The 18,017-nt window shown below is 45.3% G+C and overlaps 1 protein-coding gene across 2 annotated transcripts in view; it reads left to right on the plus strand.

The window, feature by feature from the left end:
* Positions 1 to 18,017, plus strand: part of PRKCB (protein kinase C beta) — a 241,597-nt gene that overhangs the window by 81,793 nt on the left and 141,787 nt on the right. For both annotated transcript variants that reach the window (XM_054042412.1, XM_054042411.1), the window contains exon 3: positions 14,458 to 14,540. In XM_054042412.1, the coding sequence (XP_053898387.1) occupies positions 14,458 to 14,540 (83 nt within the window). The remainder of the gene's footprint in view (positions 1 to 14,457; positions 14,541 to 18,017) is intronic.

An 18,017-nucleotide genomic window follows, 5' to 3' on the forward strand; every position in this document is an offset into this window, starting at 1 on the left:
AATTCTTCTTAGAAGATTCTGACTTCACATTATAGTTTAATGTTGCTATTTGCTTCTTTGTTTAATGTTCTTTCTCACCATCTTCACTTTCTTCAGATTTTTTATTTTCTGTCTATTATGAGATGTACAAAAATCACCACCAGGCTAAAGCCCTGATTCTGAAATTAATGTTGATCTGCTAGTGGGAGAAGAGTCTAGACTCTTAGATCTAGGAGGTGATGGGAACTGGGAATCATATTCCCACCATAACAAGGAAAACTTTAGGTACATCAGTTTTGCTTTTAAGTAACTTTAAAATAAATAGAATAAAGCTCCCGTATTCACCCACCAAATTATGTTTGAAAGAGACCTATGAGCCGGGCAAGGAGATAAGGGAGTATTTTGAATGTGGCAATGGATTTTTCCTTCTTTTAAAACAAAACAAAAAACCCTTGTGCTTTCAGTGGAGCAGCATAGAAAATAAACAGACTCTTATCTGGCTAAAACATCGTTTGATGCTGTTGCAGAATCAATTGATGTCAGTGGAGCTCTGTGGACAATGTTTAATTATTGCCACTAAAAACCTGCAGGTGAAGCACATAAATATTTTTGTAGGACCTTTTAAATTAAGCTGAAGAAACAACATTCCAATCCAGTGCTCAGCTGGAAGACGCTAACTTACTGTAAGGACTTGAGAGCACTTTTGGCCAAAGCTGGGGGTTAGCACCAAAGAGTTGATGTAAGCAAGTTCTCAGGATTGCCTCCTTCAATTTGATTTGAATTATTAAAAGAACTGTTAAGGGTTGTAAGGAATCCTAGACTTCCCTTCCTAAATAACTGCCCCTTTCTCCCAGCTTGAAGATTCCCATGTACCACTGGTTTTGTATGTGATAGGCAAAGCCACATCTGGCGGGCAGTGATAAAATTGTGTGATGATAAAATGTTGTGCAGTACAACTGATGTGTTTTCTAACTGCTCTTTCCAGAGATGTGAAAATTCATGTTAAGCCAACCAAACAAGATGGCCTTTAGACGGCTTTTAAAAACACAGTTACTTGTTTATCCAGCCTAGGTATTTTTTTTTCTTTTTTCTTTCTCCCCCATTCTGATAACCTGTATTCAGTCTTCCCCTTCCTTGAATCTTGCTGCTTGTAGTGTAGGAAACGTCTTTAAATGGAAAGACCTATAGAACTGAATGGGGAATAACCACACCCAATAAAACTTGAATTAGACTTTTGAATTTTATGGCAGGAATACCATCTTTTATTAAATTGGAGCTTTAAAATGGTCTATAAGGTGTATAATTTTCCTTTAAATTATATAGGGTTTTTTTAGAGGAACATTGATTGAACCTCATTGGCTTTATCTCTATTATATATTTTTATAAAGATGGTTTCAAAGGATTCCCTAATCCACATGAGGAGTGCAGTGTCCACATTTTGGTTCTATCATTGGACTATTAACAATTTTTAAAGGTGAAGAGGGACATAAATAGTGTGCGTGGCACTTCCATATAACAAATGTGCGAATGTTAGGGCAAGATAGCCCTCCAAGGAGGAGAGTTAGAGGTGACTTGATGGAGATATTTACCATCTTTTGAAGGGCTCAGTGAAAACTGCTCTGTGCCTCCTTTCTATCCTCTCCCTGGATATCTGAGCAGGGGGTTCATGCCGTACAATTAAAGAGAAGTATCTGGAGATGAAGTCCAAGGCGAAGCTGTCTTATGCAGCATTCAGTCATGGTTCAGGGTTTGCTCTTGCAGGAAGTCATTGGACACAGTGCCTGGGTTTTTAAGGAGGGGTGGATGTCTTCCTGACAGCTAACTGTATTTGCACGGGAGATGGGGCTAATCAAATTTCAAGCCGCAGACTCCAAGCTGATAGCACTCAGGGAATGATTCGTCATCTCGGTGCAGCATTGCACCATGGGCCAGGTGCATCATAGGTTTGTGCCCCCAATATTTCTGATGCATTGGGTGTAGGAGAATGCTGTGGGCAGCGTACAGGACTGGATGGGCCAGTAGTCTCCTTCAGGATAGTGGCTTGTTCGTGAGTATTTTAAGTGCTTCCCCACTTCTCCAGCCCTCTTCCCCGCCCCCTGTACTACCACATCTCTCATTGTGACTGCACAGGTGGAGGCAGCCTTCCCTTAAGGCTGCACACTTGTGAGGATCTGAGTGCTTTGCATAGCAGGGGCAGCGTTTTACCAGTGGAGAAACTGAGGCCCAGAGTAGCTTTCCCGGGGCACAAGGTGAGCCTGTTGCAGAGCCAGGAGCAAATCCCAGGAGTCTCAGCTACCAGTCTTGTGCTCTAATCACTAGGGGGCATGGTCTCGCCTTTAGAACACCTGTCCAGGCACTGAAGCATAGCGCCTGATGGCATTCTTCCCACCCCAGTCCCCTGCGCGATCCTCTAGGAGCAGATCCACTGGGACCTCCCTGCTACTGGTACTCATGCAGATTAAGAGTCCTTGGCCATGTTACTTTTTGGGGCATAGGGGTGGGAGGAATCTCCCATGACTGCACTAGCTCTGGTAGCAATGTCGAGAGCACTACTGGGTAGGGCTCCGGCAACCATCAGTGTGTGGACCAGACTTGTTCTAAATAGGCTGTTAGCGATCAAAATGCCTGTGCCAGGTGCACACTAGTTGTAGTGCAATGGGGAGAGATTTCCCAGTGAAGCTTAAATCTCCTATAGCAGCTCACCCAGTGCTTGCATCCATGGTAGTCTCAGGGGTGTCGCTATTTTTTTTTAAATTGTTCTTACAAATATAAATCAGCCTCACCTGGAAACAGTCCTTAACCTTCAGCACCTCTGCGGTGGAAGGCTGTGTTTTGGTTTTCAGTGGCCCTGGGGGTCCCAGTTCCATAGTTAAGCTCCCAAACCGCCTGGTGCTGGTGAGGGGGAATGACGTGTGAGAGGGTTTTCCCCAAAGCGGGAGCCTTGGAGCAAATAAAAGATTGTATTTCAAAATAAAAAAAGCTCAGTATCCTGGTGTGTTTGGGCAACTTGCCCAAACTCTCTGCTTTCAAGAAGCATCCGAATGGAGATGGTGCATGTGAGGTGATGCCTCATGCATATGGTGGGGAAATTCCTTTGTGTTGGTTTACACTGAGAAACAAATATTCTGAGCCAGAAATAAGGTGTGTTGAGGGTACTGGTGTTCCATTTGCTATAAATAAATCTGGTGAAACTCAAAGGATTTGATACCTGGTAAAATGAGGTGCTGTCATGCAGAACTCTGGCAGTACGTCTGATATGGGTCTTGTCTTTGAGTGGGGAGGGTGCTGACTATGGTATTGCGATGGACAGGCAGAAGTAGCATGCTTGGAACGAGATCTAACTGCGGCCTCTTGACAGTTGGCTAGGGTCGCAATAAGCCAACAGCCATCCAACACGAATGAGTTTTCCTACACTCCTGTGTTTGCTGGCTATGAACCAAACAACAAGGACCTAGAGGAATAAAAGGCATTGTCCCGACACACTGAACGGAGCAGGTACATTTCATGCAGCAGCATGGTCATCTCTTCCTTCATGGTGGCACCTCTCACGAATAGTTGACGTCAATTATTTATTGCAAGACATTGCAAAGCACATTAAAGTTGCCTGACTTCTGATGGTCCTGCTGCAGCAGGTCATGGTGCATTGGGTCATCGAGGAACAATCTTGCATTGCTTTCAGATGACCCTGTGGAGGAACTTCCTTCCACCCTCCTGGTTTAGAGTAGTGGCAGAGAGACAGGGCTAGCCATGCCATGGATCATAGGCTATGAACACCATGCAGAAACCCACATTGTGTACTACTGATTGTTTGCATGGTGTCTTACCAGCATAGAAGCGCATGCTGGGCCCCATATAAGCTAATGAATTCTAGTACTGGCAGGTTAACCTGTTCTAGAGCATCATGTAGGTGCCACAGTCCCAGCACTTGAGAACTGGTAGAGGTGGTTGAGTCAGTTCAACCCCTTACCTCTACCCCCCGTGCATTGTGTAGCTGGTTTTAGCCCATTGGCCTTAAAAAAAAAAAAAAAAAAAAAAAAAAAAAAAAAAGCTAATGGCTACTTGTCTACTCTTTGCTTCAAAATAATCTCCTGGGGACAGCATTTCCAGCACTCCCTGGCAGCTTGGTCTGTTGTCCAATTGCCCTGTGGTTACCAGTAAAGTGTCTTTTCTTTTATGGAGTTTAAATGTTTCCTGCTATTTGAAGACCTTTGTTTTTTTCTCTGTTGACTGCTAAGGGTAATTGTTCTAATTCACTTACTCTAGATGAGACGTGGTTGCTACACAGAAGCAGAGTCTGTTTTGAGAACACAGGAAAAAACATGCTGGGATCTGGAGGAAGAAAATCAATGACATACAGCTGTCTTGTCCACATTAGCACTAGCTGTGTCGCTAATGTTGGGCATTTGGCTTAGAATATGAAAAAGCTCCTGTGGATCTGAGTTCTCCCACCACTCTCCCCAGGGCAGGGCAGAACTGCAGACAAATCCTGACACCCCCCGCCCCCTCCCCACACACTGTAGCTGTCCTCCCATGCTTGGAAGATACACAGTGCATGTTGCATTAATTAGCAGCAATATTGTTACACAATAGTGAACACCTGTTACTATCCAGCTTCTCCCACAGTACAGTATTGCTTAGGATTTATAAGTTTTAATTCAATGAACTGCTTGTCTGTCTACAGCAGACCTATCCATCTGTTGGAGTTGGTGGATACACTGTCTTTGAAGTCAGACTGAGCAGGACCTCCCAGCAAGGGCCTTTCCTCCCTGGTAGCGCAGCTAGACTTTTACTTTCTAAAATTCATACTCTTGGAACAAATTGTGTCCTGTTTTTCTTGGCAGTACAGACTGTGGTTTGCTTGGGAAACTGCTCTACAACTTTCCTGGGAATTGTTACAGGTTGCATCTTAGGCTGAGAAGCTTTGAAGTGATTTTATTACTTTCCACACTTGCCTTCTTTCCTACCACCAGAGTAACACATGCTTGCAAATACCCTGGTGTCTTGCTGCTGCAGAGTTCTGCTGTGGGGGTGTATTGCTGGAGAGCAGGGCCTTGGGAACATTATTTCTGTGCTAAAACCTTCATTCTAGAGAAGCAGTCAAATTGACTACGGTTTTCTTGCTGCACTGTTAATAAACTCTGTGTGTGTGTGTGTGTGTGTGTGTGTGTGTTTCTTGAGTGAAACATCAAGAATAGTAATAGTCCTCTTACTGGCAGACTTTTTCTGGAGCTGCTCATCTAACTCATCATGAATTAGGTTCCCAGTGCTGCTTGTATGTGGATGGCTGACACAGCACTGCTGTGAAATGGCTCTTCACTTGTGGTGCTCACGCTGCCTAACTGGCCTGGCCTGCTGTTGTCTTGTTGTGAGTAGGTGTCCATTGCAGCACGTGGTACATGGTGAGAGAGTGGCCGTGCCTGTGTCAGAGCCCCAAGCCTGCTGAAGATGCCTTCAATCACCAGGAATGTTTTATAGTACTGTACTCTCTGAGCTGCTGTCCTGGGCAAACTGTGTGCTGCTCCCAGCTTTCCAGAATCAGGGACTCCTTCTCCCCAGTTAGTTACATTCTCCTGAAATTCTGTCATGACGATAAGATGCGGCAGTTTAAAGAGATATACAACTCCTGTGGCAGAATTAGTACCTCGTATGCATGGATCTTGGAGGGCAGCCGGTTAAATTCAAGGGATTGACAGAGTTCAAACTCTGTCTATTCTTTAATTTGGCTACCTGATCTAGAGCCCTCCTGGCCTCCTCTACAACACAGGCTTCCCATTTAAAAATCTCAGATGAAATGACGCTGGACTCCAGGGTCAATCTGATTTCCCCACTGCTGGGAAAGCATCTTCCCTCCCTTCCTTCACACCCACTTGTACAGTATTGCACAGGTGCAGAGAGATGGCTTTTATCTTCCTGTGAAGGATCCATATTAGCCACAGCCAGATGGAGGATACCCATTCTGAAGAACTGGTGTTCAAACTGGTATGGAAAATGGTACGTTTCCTAAACACGATTTCTTAAAACCTGAAGGGGGGAGAGGTGTGTGTGTGTGTGTGTGTGTGTGTGTGTAAGATGGTGTTTTCTCCCCTGAATGACTGTATTAGAGATAACATATATTCACTGAATGGGAATTTCAGGCCAGCAAACATTCCTGCATTAAGCATTAAAGGAATGTCTGTTAATGTTTGTTTTGATTGTACAAACTGCTCACGATCTGTGCAACTTATCTGTGGGGTTTGATGACTTTATTATCCATATAAGATCTACAAATTAACTGTCTAATTAGAGACCTGGGGAAGCTGTTGCTTGTACTGTAATTTCTAAACTGCTGAAGATACAATCTTACAACTCCTAAGTGTAATGAAATTAATACACTGGTGCAAAAGAGTGCCTCCCAGAGGTACCAGTGTATATATAAAGATGTTTAGTTGCCTGATTGGGCTTTGTGCATGTGGAACATTTGTGTAGAAAATCAGACCTTGGATTTTGCTCAGCAGAGTGGAAACTGAGTAATTCCTTTCCAGCGTGAAGCACTGGATTAGTCACCAGAAGAGAGATCTGATCTTCTTCTTTTTTCTGTGTTCGGTGGGGTGCAGCTTCGTCAGAATTATGGCACAATCCCGCAAACACATTAGCACTTTCGTCACGTGAGTAATCCCATTCATTGCTCACTGGCAAGAGCTGACTGTTCATGTAACTAGTCCCATTTAAAAATTAAACATGTGCGTGAATGTTTGCAGGTTTGGGGCCGAAGGGCTTTATCCAAAGCCCAATGAAATCAATGGCAAACTTTCCGTTAACTGACTTTGGATCAGGCCCTAGATGTGCTAGGTGAGGGTTACATGTTCAGTTCCCCCCCCACACACGCTCCCCCAATTGATTTCCATTACAGCAATCTGTGTTATGGGCCCAACAATCTGTGTTCCTATTTAATAGCTTTGTACTGCTGCTCAATACACAGTTACCACAAAGATGATTTCTCTGCTCATTTGCAATGGGTGGCGATGGTGGTATCGCTGGCTTAATTGAGCTGTGACATGTAATATTTTGAAGGCACCGTAATTATTTTTCTGCTCGGTGGCAGAATGTTGCATTGCTAATGTGCCCTGCAGGACGCCACTGAAAGGCCAGGAGGTGTTAGCTGTGTATGTATATTTAATGACTTCCTTAATTATTAAACTCTGAAATGAAACCTCAAAAGAGCATGGGGACAGGCTGTCCTACAAAACTTGGGATGGTTTGAACTTCTGAGCAGACCTAGACTTCCTAGTTTTTCTTGTCACTAGAAATGGATGTTTCGACACCTGTGCTGCTCATGTAGTGGGATATTTAAAATGAAGGCGTGGTGCTTTCCTTCCTTCCTTCCTTCACAAGAGAAAGGGACACAGGCCAAAGTTGAGCCTCAGATTTGTGTGTCTTGGTTTCCCTTTCTGCTTACGGACTATTGGCTCCAGCTGCTCTCTGTCTCTCCTCTTAAGCGTTGTTCCACCTGCCCTCCATGCTATCTCCATCCTTTACCCTCCTCCCTTTTCCTTTTCCCCTTTAAGCTGATCCCATCCTGTCTTCCCTCCTCACCTAGCCTTGTCCTACAACAAGTTTGTAAAATCCTTCTCCGTTCCAGTATTCTGAGGTCTAAGTAACAAAACTGTTTTTTTTTTAACCTGGCTTCTAACTTTCATTGCATCTTGCTTATTCCGAAACTGGTAATGGCGTTCCTCAGATTTATTTTGTCTGGAAACATATTCCAGTTCAGCACTTTATTGGCATGGGGAGGGGTGGCCTATCCTGGGAAGAACGGCTTTAGACTGAGGTGGCTTTGAAATTTGTTTTTATTTGTCCTTTTGAAGAAAGATACATAAAGGTGACTTCATAGAAGCTCCTAGGATCAGCTCACCAAATGAACTTGTCAGCCTCTTGTACTATAACAAAATGCATGGGCTTGAAGTCTGTTGACGCAAGGAAAGGTTTCGGGTGGAATCTGTCAAAGGGGGGTGGTTGGGATGTGTAAGTAGGTTGATCAGGAAAGCTGAAGTTGCAACACCAAGCAGTTTGCAAGTGAAACAGCAAGTGCTATGTACCCAAGTGGGTGGGGTGCTCAGTGCTGGCCTCATTCTGCTCCCATTGAAGACAGCTGGGGTTGTAGCAGAGTTAGGACAAATGAGAAGCACTCCCCAAACTCCCATCCAACTCGTTAATCTGTCAGGAGATCTTTAAGCCTCTTACCCATGTGTCTGAAACTGTAAATGAACATTATAACAGAGCTAGCGAGGAAATGAATGTTCATGTAATAAGTTGGATGAAAAGCTGTGTTTAAACCAGCATTAGTGATGGAAATTGGGGTATTCCCCATGTCCAGTAATGAGGCTACCTTTTGTATCCACAAAGGTAAAGGCCATAAGACCAGATGCCATCTGCTCCGGCATTCCGTCAAGACTAAACGTTACTCAGAGGCTAAATTGGCACAGACAGATAGTCTGTTTCTCTTGCTGAAATCATCTTTCTGGCTTGTTACAGTCATTTTGCCCAGCCACGTTTTAGTGGTTGCGTTCGCAGTCCCAAGAAATGTAGTAGGTGCTGCACAATAAAAGCAAGACCGGGATGATGGTAGTCTTAAAAGCTTAAAATCCAAAATCAGACATGGCACGAGGAAGGGGCTAGAGTGGGAAGGAGTTGGGGAGGAAGAGCAGGGTCTGCAGTGGGAGGATCACTCAGCAGAGGTGAGGGCACAGCGTGGGGGAGCAGCCTCTGTGTCTATATAAATAAATGCCTGACTCATTTCTTGTGTTGCATCAGAAGTGAGCTGTGAAGGTCGAGGTCTGGTGTGTCTGCTCTGGAAGGGGGTTCCATACACACAGGACAGCGCTGGGGTGCAGGGACGCATAGGGGAAACTGAGGCACCCACACAGTATTCAGAGGAAACATTAAGAACAGTTTCACTTTGTCACATTCACGCAAACCTATCCCGATATCAAGTGGGGTGCAAAGCAACGGAGAGAGATGCTGACAGATGGTTGATCCAGGCCGTTGGCGTTGGAGGGGCACTTGGTAAGGGATTGGGTCACGTAAGCAGGGAGGGGGGCACTTCCTCAGGTTCTTGAGGCCAGGACAAGATGCTTAATCTTGAGGCAGTGAAGAGACCCAAGGGAGGGATTCGAAGAGCAGGTGCTGTGTCTGATTGGCAAGACGGTCTTAGTGGATGCACGGGGTGAGGGTTGGGTGGGGAGGGGCTGAGGGGGAAGCTGCAGAAATGGAAAAGGCAAGTGAAGGTCTGGATGAGAATCTCTCTGCTCCGTGGGCAGGATTCAGGGAGTGAATCTCTTCTGTAGAAGTCAGGTGCATCTGACAGTAGAGGAAGCCGGTTCAATGTTGTCAACTACGTAGTGAAAATCGCTTTGCCATTTAACTTGTTCATATTTATCCTCTTAGAATTTGGGTCACTTTCTGGTTTTCCGCTGCTGATTCGTTTTGGTCTGTCCAGCGAACAGTTTTCACTTCATTTCCCTGCTATTTTCAATACAGTGGGATCAGCATGGCTGCCTCAGTTTACTTTGGTCTTTCCTGCTCTGGAAAAGGAGTGGTGTTTTCACTTCCTCCTGCGGCGCAGCAGGGGGAGCTCAGACCTAACTTTGGGATGAGCCATTGCATGGAATTCCAACAAGAGCTCTTCCTCCGGAGGCGTTGTATTGGCACAGAAAGAGGCGAGAGGCCTGGTCTGGCTGAGTTCTCTGCCTCGTGGGTGCACCCGTGGGTTCTACTTTCCTTTAAGTTTCTCTTATTTTTAAAGCCTCTCTGTAAATGCAGCTTCCGCTGCTGCCCTTTGCTCTTCTCCAAATGCGAATCCATTTTCCCAAGTCTGTGTCTTTTTCCTCCTGGCCAGGGATCTCATCACTTCATCCTAGACTCATCCATCTTGGCTTAGTAACCAAAAACCCCCAAACAAAACAGTGGGAAACATTTAAAAGTCAAATTCGTGGCCAGATTGTGTGACCCGTGTTGGAATCAGGGAAGGGAATTAGATCATCTCCTGTTATTTATTTCCTTACGACTCCACCCTAAGACTGGGAGGGTTAACGACTAGTCAGGGAAAGAGGCAGTGAAGGCAAGGGCAGCTGCGTCCGCCCCAGTCCATTGTCTCTCTTGCTGGGGCTCTCCTGGCTTGTGTGGGTGAGTGCTATGAGAATGACCAGGTGCGCTAAGTTGATGGTTTGAAGCTGAATGGGGTTGGTTGTTGGGGAGGACAGTTTGAGGCCGGCAGGGCGTCTACAGCAATGGGGAGCATGCAGCAAAGAGAACCTCCTATTTGGGCTGGGGAGTTCAGTATCAAAAGATCAAGAAGTTCTAATGCAGGTTGAAGTTACCTGATGGAGACTGGAGTCCTTGACCCATAGCCCAAGTTCTTTGCTGTGGTGGCTGCCTGTGGTATTTTCTCCACACCATACTGCCAGGCTGCTTCAACCCAACCAGAAGCTCTGACCTTCTGAAGGAGAATTCAGTCTCAATGGCTTCTCACATAGGGATGGTAGGTAGGTGGGTGGGTGGGTGGGCACTATACTACTAGGAACTAGACTTTAGACCACTCGGCCATTCCATATAGAGCACTCAGCTATTAGGGAGTTGCAGCTCTCAGCCAGAATTGAGTTGGGGCAGTTTCAAAATTCTGAAAAGTTCCATGACATACTGTCAAGTCTGTGTAATCCAGTCCCCACCTGAATATCCAGCTTCACGTTATTAACAGTTGAGGAGAGCTGAAGTGAAATACACAGTTTAAGCTTTTGTTAGGAAAGTGAACTGAAGCCAGCCCCTTAGTAGAATTGAAGACATTTAACAAACTGGCCACTAATAACTTAAAGCACCAACCTACAGTTTTATCTTTTCATTGTCTCAGTTCTAATCCAGTTTTTTTAAGCTGCTCTGTCTTTTATTGTCCATTGTTGGCAAACACTGCTTTTGTTGTCAGCCGTCTAATGCTATCAGCTTATTATAAGAAGTGACATTTTAATACCACTCCTGTACATCTTGAATATAGGCTCAGTCCAAACTACTTGACTCAAATGTATAGTGTGGATTCCCTTGAGCCAGGCAAGGCATGAATTAGATTTGATGACCCTGAGCACAGTATTGGGCAGAGAGCACTGCTGACTGCCTTCTAGATTTTCAGAGTGAAGCTTGCATTCAACAGCAGAGTCTTTACTTTTTCCTTTATATTTGGAGGGTGGTGGGGAAAGTGGTACAGCGAAGGGCCACTCAGTCCAGTAACAACCTCACTGGTAACAGTCCAAGCAAAAATTAAAGAAGCCACCAGGGAATTTACCCTTCATCATGCAACATCCTGAGGGTGTCTGCACTTGAATGTGTCTTGGAGGCCTATTTTAATTTGTACCCAGGTTCAGAGAGAGCGGTGCTAATAGATTCTTAATTTCTTCCTTCCTGCTTCCCAGATTGTGCTGCCTTCGTACGCAGATGAGTAACAGAGAGCAGAGGAGAAACTGTGAAGGAGGCTCAGTGGTTCAAGAAGACAGATACTTGTAGGGCGCGGAGGAGCCAATCCAAATTCCTATGGGGGGAAGAAATTACTGGCAGTAATTTTGCCACTCATAAAAACCCGTCTACCTTCACTTCTTTCATAATGAAACGGGAAATGGAAGAGCACACGGCCCACTACATCTCGCTACAATGAGAGGACTGTGAAGTTTAGCTGCCGGTTTCACTTGCTCTGTGCTTTGTTCCTACAAAAGATGTCCTGTACCCATGTAATCAAGCCTTCATTTTCATATGCGCACACATCAGTGATTCCCATCTCTGTCTCAGACCTTCCAGGTTGAACTTGTTGAACTTTTTGCACCATGTATTTTCTTTTGCTCTTGAATTTAATTTCAAAGCTGCTCAGGGGAAGGAGTTGTGCTTTAGGAGAAAGAGGCTCATGCGGAGGGGTATGGCGTTTTAATGTGATGTGGCCAAAAGAGTCGTTGTCAAAGTTGCCTTTAACCCAGACAAGTTCTTCGCTAGCCAGAGACCGTGCCAAGTTATTAACAGCTGCCATTCAGTTCTACTTATGCCCCGAGTTAGAGCTAGAGAGATCACCGTGCCTATGGAATACCTGGTAGGTAGTGCAGAGCTGAGCGAGGATGGGAGGGAGAGAAGAGACAGGAGACTGGGTGCATTTGGCCAAGCAGCATTTCACTGAGCATCTTGTCTTGTTTAACCCAGGAACTGCTGGTGACTGGCTGTGCTGAAGGATTTAATACACAATTTCTGCAACTACTCATTCAAATCCTTCAGCCGTGTGCTCTGTTGTGGGTTGGTTCTTCTGTGAAATAGCAAATAATCCCAGTTTTGAGGGTACAAATTCAGACACTATAGTTTAAATTGTGGGCATGCACCAGTCTGCATAGGAAGTACCCGTGTAAGATATTGCCTTAGGTATGTGACTGTCTCCTTCTGCTTTCTGTAACCAGGCCCTAGAAGAGCTTGCCACTGACTCCAAGCTTAGTGACTTTGCCTTTAGCTCAAGTGGTAGAAGCCTGTTTCCCTGCTGACAGCTACTGGTGCATGTTCGAGATTCATATCCCTCTGTGCTCAGTCTGCAGTGGCCATGAGTCTGCTATAGCCCCACCTACAAAGCCTGGGCTCTCTAGCTCAATCTCTAACAGCTCCTGGCTGTATGTAGCGCTCCAGATCCGTGGTTCAATCCCTGGATTGTCAGCCAGGATGATGGCCGTCACAGCCGCACGTGGTGGTGTGTTTCAGCTTGAATGCTCATTCTGCTCAGAACAGAAACACAGTCATGTGACTTCTTGGACAACTAGGACTTAGCTACACCATTCAAATTTCAAATATTCATGATCACTCTCCACAGTGCCTTTATGAACGTGAGACCATTGCAATCTGGAAGCAGAAGGAGTCTCACTTCACGTTGTCTGCCGGTAGTTATTCACGTGGTTCTGTTGGGGACGTGCCTTTGTTGATCGGAGAGAAGAGGGGTTGAATTTAAAAGCTCCCTTCTTTGTAAATGTAGGGCCCAGCCATACAAGGTGCACCACTAAGCCTCAGTGAAATGCTGCGCACCCACCCCTCCATACACCATCTGTGCTCTTGTAAAGTGCAATCATTTAAACACGTAGGCTTTTAACAATACAGCCAAATACTTCCAAGCCTATTATTTTCTGCTCCCCCCTACATCCCCTAATCTTGTTTGCAATACTACATTGAACTCTGGGCTTAATGCCTTGTGACATCTTGGTTTCTTTACCTTCACAATTTGCCAGTCTTTGCACCTTGGGTATCTGACGCAGAGTACCCTTAAGTCTTGGTTTTTCTTCAAGAGATGCTGGTGTGAATGGTTTGGAAGATGGGAGTAAATATCCGCTATTTTCAGTAAGCCAGTGTGTAGCTTGGGGCTGTACAGAAACCCTGAGGCTAACACTTTCACCCCCGGGTGTCTACAGTTACCTTAGTATTTGGGCATCCAAATCAAAGTGACTTTCAGCAAATTGGCCAGGCCACTTTGATCTCGCTGCCTATATTCAGCCCTGATCCAGCAAACCACGTAAGCACATACATAACTCGAAGCACGAGTAGTCCCATAGGCTTCAATGGCGTGACTTGCATGTTTAAAGTTAGGCATGTTCTTAAGTGCTTTGCTGAATCAGGCCATGTAGATGGAATTTTAGGCATCCGGGTTTGAAAACATTGGCCTTGGCATCCTGTGACTTATTTATCTGTGATATTCCTAGAGGGGAGACCTCCACACACAGGCCCTGAATCTGTGGATGGGTTCCTTGTGTAAACTATAAAAGCTATAGAGAAGAGGGAACAACTGCTTTCATAGTATGGCAAATTACTGAGCCTCTGGCACTGGAGAAGAGAGTTTTCCTCCCACAAACTTATTATCTGCCTACCCCTTTAAAGCTAAATCTCCATTAGGCTGTACAGCTCTTGTCTATCTACTGATGCTCTTTCTCTCCTGTAGTGTACATTCACCTTGGGAGAGGTAGGAGTCAGAGCATGGCAGGATGATTTATACATGAGGTAACTTCAGAGCATCCAACATCAGTGATGCTAAGTTAAGTGGATGTAGATGTGATCCACGCTTTCCATTAGTTGTTTATGATGTTCATTCAGCTTTTCACTTCAGTGAAGTTGCACTGAAATGCGATCTCTGTTGATATCATGCAACAAGCTGTTCTTAAATTCCACCATGGTCTCGTCGAAAAGTGACCTGCCTTAGGAGTTGTGGGCGTCTTTTTGCTGAGAAATAACTGAATAATGCTGTTAATTCTGACTGCTGATAGAAAACAACATTTTTGAAAAACTGCTCTGATAGGAGGCTAATTAGGCATGTCTTACAAAGACATAAAAAATGAAATGTAATAATCCAACATGTTTCAGTGCACCTGTGGAAAAGCCTCATATCCTGATGTAACTAGTTACAAGCTTTTCATTTACCCTTTGATTGACATTTTCACTGCATTTTCTTTGCAGTTTGCTGCTTCGTTGTACACAAGCGGTGCCATGAATTTGTTACTTTCTCCTGCCCGGGTGCTGATAAAGGTCCTGCTTCTGATGTAAGTAAATTCAGCAGCTGATCTCCTGTTTATGGGTTTGCAATGTGAAGTCATTGGGGCGGGGGGGGAGAGACACTGGTGAGCCAGATTGGCAGTAAAAATTTCAACCTCTGCTTGAAATGTTAATCCTGGGGGCAGATCTTGAATGCAAATTGCCCCGCAATAAATATTCTGTTTGTCTCTTGTATGCACAACAAAGCTTTTGAGAAGAGATTCCGCTGACTCTTTTGGCTGATGATTGTTTAGCCAGCGAAAATGTTGCCCTTTCATGTGACCCTCGAATTTCAGCACTCTTACAGTCATGTGAACTATTTGTATATTTTTGAGGTTTTATAATAAAGACCTTCAGCTAGGTGGTCACTTGTTGCCGGTTGAGAGAAAACCACCTCAGTGTCACAAAAGAAGTGCTGAGGCTTGAGCAGAGGGTTGGGAACCTGAGCTGTCATCCCATCTGCCTCTGGTACCTTGACTAAGTTACTGCCTCAGTTTCTCCATCTGTAAAATGTTCATATTTAAGATCCCTCCTGCACTGGCTAACCTGTAGTTCCAAGGGTTAATTAACCCTTGCCAAACACTTCTAAGTGCTAAAATAGCTCTTCGAATCATGCTATAGAAGACCTCCCAGACTGTTCTGTTGTCCCTAGTGATACTTCTTAAACATCTACCCTAGCTGAAATAGCTGATCATTTCATCTTTTGTCACACTGATGAACTGTCAGAGGATGAGTTGTAGTTTTTAAAAATCTGTCTTTAGTGGGTGGCTAATCTACAGGGTTTCCTCTGAGCCCTAAAGAATCTATTGATCCTGACCCCTCTTCATCATCTTGATTATCATGCCGCAATCCAGTCTCTATTAAAAGTGCTAGCCCTATCCACTACTCCAATATTTGATGAGAATTCACCTCTGTTACAATTTAGACTCTCTTGGTCATTAATAGACAAAGTCATCCCTGATTATCTTAATGCCATGGGTGTTTACCAGAAAAAAATACATTGTTTTTCAAAAATCTCAGTCACAATATTAGCCCTCAGATTTAATTACAATTATGCATATGTTTGTCAAACCCTCTCCAGCCCCCAGAAAAAAAACATTTAAATCAATTTCACACCTCCCTTTTGCTTTGCATGGTCGGCCTTGCACCAATCACTGTAACTTTCCCAGGAAGGAATGACATGAGGTTGAGAAGGCAACAATATCCAGTATAATTACTGACTGAAAAATAATAAAACAATTATAGTGTGAAAATCTGCCACCTTTAAAGACAGCTGTTCTGAGACACCATAGTGGTGGTTTAATGAATGATTTACATTTTTCTTGGTGAATCCTGATGACTTTGTGTGAGGCACAGCCAAGCATGGAGCAGTCATGTAAGATTCCCTGCAATGATTTTGCCAGTGCACTTCAGGCCTGGCTGGAAGGTCTAACTTTTTTACCATGGAAACTGATTAATTTCAGCAACTGCTATAAGCAAGGAGATTGAATTGGAGACACTACAGTGACGAGAATGCTAGTTAAAAATAGAAACAGTGGGAGGAGGAGGCTAAAGTTTAACCAAATGTGGTGGCTAAATATACATTCTGTTGCCACTACAATCTGAAGTGGGGAATAACTAGATTGCATGCAGAGATTTCTAAAGGGTGCCTTTCTGCATCATGTCATGGGGCTCTGGCCCTTCCCGTGAAGGGCTCTGTCGCTGCGTCTAACAGAGGCATGTGCACACATCCCAGAGCACCTTGGCCCCTTTACAAATGGAGCTGTATTGGCAGGTCACATGCTGGCTCCTAGTCATGTGTCCTGCAGGAAACTGTGTATATAAAGCTCCCCTGCTTCTTAATCATGGGAGAAGACAGGAGAGACCCAGGGTCAGGAAAGGAGGTGGAATGGGGCTAAGGTGACCATATGTCCCGATTTTATAGGGACATCCTGATTTTCGGGGGGCTTTTTCCTATATAGGCTTCTATTACCCACCCACCCCATCCCGATTTTTTTACACTTGCTGTCTGGTCACCCTAAATGGGGCTGTCTACACCAGTCAGGAGCTGGCTGGGAGGAGCCTTGGCTGGGAAGGGCTGAGAAGTGCTGGAGAAAGGGTTAAGAGCCTGATGCTGGCTGGACGTCAGAGGGAGGGTGGCTCTCACATTGGACCCCGCTACACCGTCTATGGATTTGCTTCCCAATATGTGGCTACTCCAGATGTGACTACAAAGGCAAGTTTACCTCTCAGTCCTGCACATAGCCAGGAGGAAGGGTTGCCTGCGCCTTCTGCAGCCAGCCCAGGGACCGAGGATGTAGGACAACGGGACACAACCCTGTTGTGGAGAGAGCCCCTCTATAGCTGAGTGGAGGATTCTCACGGCCCATTCAGTCCTGAAATTGCCAGTAGGAGACGTGTGAGTTCTGTGGTAGGGGTGTGACAGACAGCTGCCCGCTTGGCTGACACAGGCACCTGAACCAGGGACCGCCAGACCTAGAAGAACGAGCTGCCACAGTTGGAGCTCCGGAGCCAAGGTTCTGTAGCTGGGGACTGTCCTGCATGCACACGCACATCTACATTTAAGAATATTTCCTGATACACAGGCCACTAAACAATTCGTCACTGCCAGCGTGGCCAGTGACTTAGAGGTGAAAGGCCCATCCCATTCCTGATCCCCTCACACCTTCCCAGCCCATCGCTTACAGTGATGCCAAATGACGTGAACCTTGTTTTTAGCTACAGACTCATTCCCTTTCTGCTAATTCCTCTGCACCGGTCTGGGAGCGTGCCCTGTGCTATGCATTCCCGTGCATATGGGCAGGGTCGTGCCCTTCATCTGCTTTTTTGGCAGGGTCACCCATTGTTTGGAAATGAGGCTTCTCAGGTGAACTTCCGGGTGACTCCTGAGCGAGTCTCTCCGTTCAGCCTGTATTTCCCTTCTAACCTGCTAACAGGGATCCTCTCTCATACTCCAGAATGGAGCAGGGGAACTAGCTGAAAGGTTTTTTTCAGGTACGTCTGTCAGGCCGCATGGACAGAAGAAACTTAAGCTTGATGAGCTTGTTGCCAGCTTGGTGAGAGCTGCTTTTTCTTTGACACAGCAAATGAAAGAAAAGTGCCAAGCAGCCGTGTTGTGTCATAGTCTGCTGGAAGGAGCTGGAGAGTGTTGGGGCTTTGACCGTTGGGTTTGGCAGGAACAGGGCGGACGGTCCCCTTGCTGTGTAGATGTGAATTCCCCTCTCACACCAATCAGTGCCCGGATATCAAGTTCTTTTTAATATTGCCATGTGAAACTGACCAACAGTCCCTGGCTGGGTTCGACTGAGTGCACTGAGAATGTTTATTTGTTGTGCTAACTCCTCCGCGCTGTCAGTAGCACACTTCAGGGTATTGTGTAACACAGAAGTGTACTTGACCCCGGTCCTTCAGTTTCAAAGAAGGCCCTTGATGGAGTATGTTCGGTTTTGATGACTTGGTTGGTGAATAAGAAGGATGGCGTTGGA

The sequence above is a fragment of the Malaclemys terrapin genome, chromosome 10, assembly GCF_027887155.1.
Source record: "Malaclemys terrapin pileata isolate rMalTer1 chromosome 10, rMalTer1.hap1, whole genome shotgun sequence".
In the NCBI taxonomy this organism is placed as follows: Eukaryota; Metazoa; Chordata; order Testudines; family Emydidae; genus Malaclemys; species Malaclemys terrapin.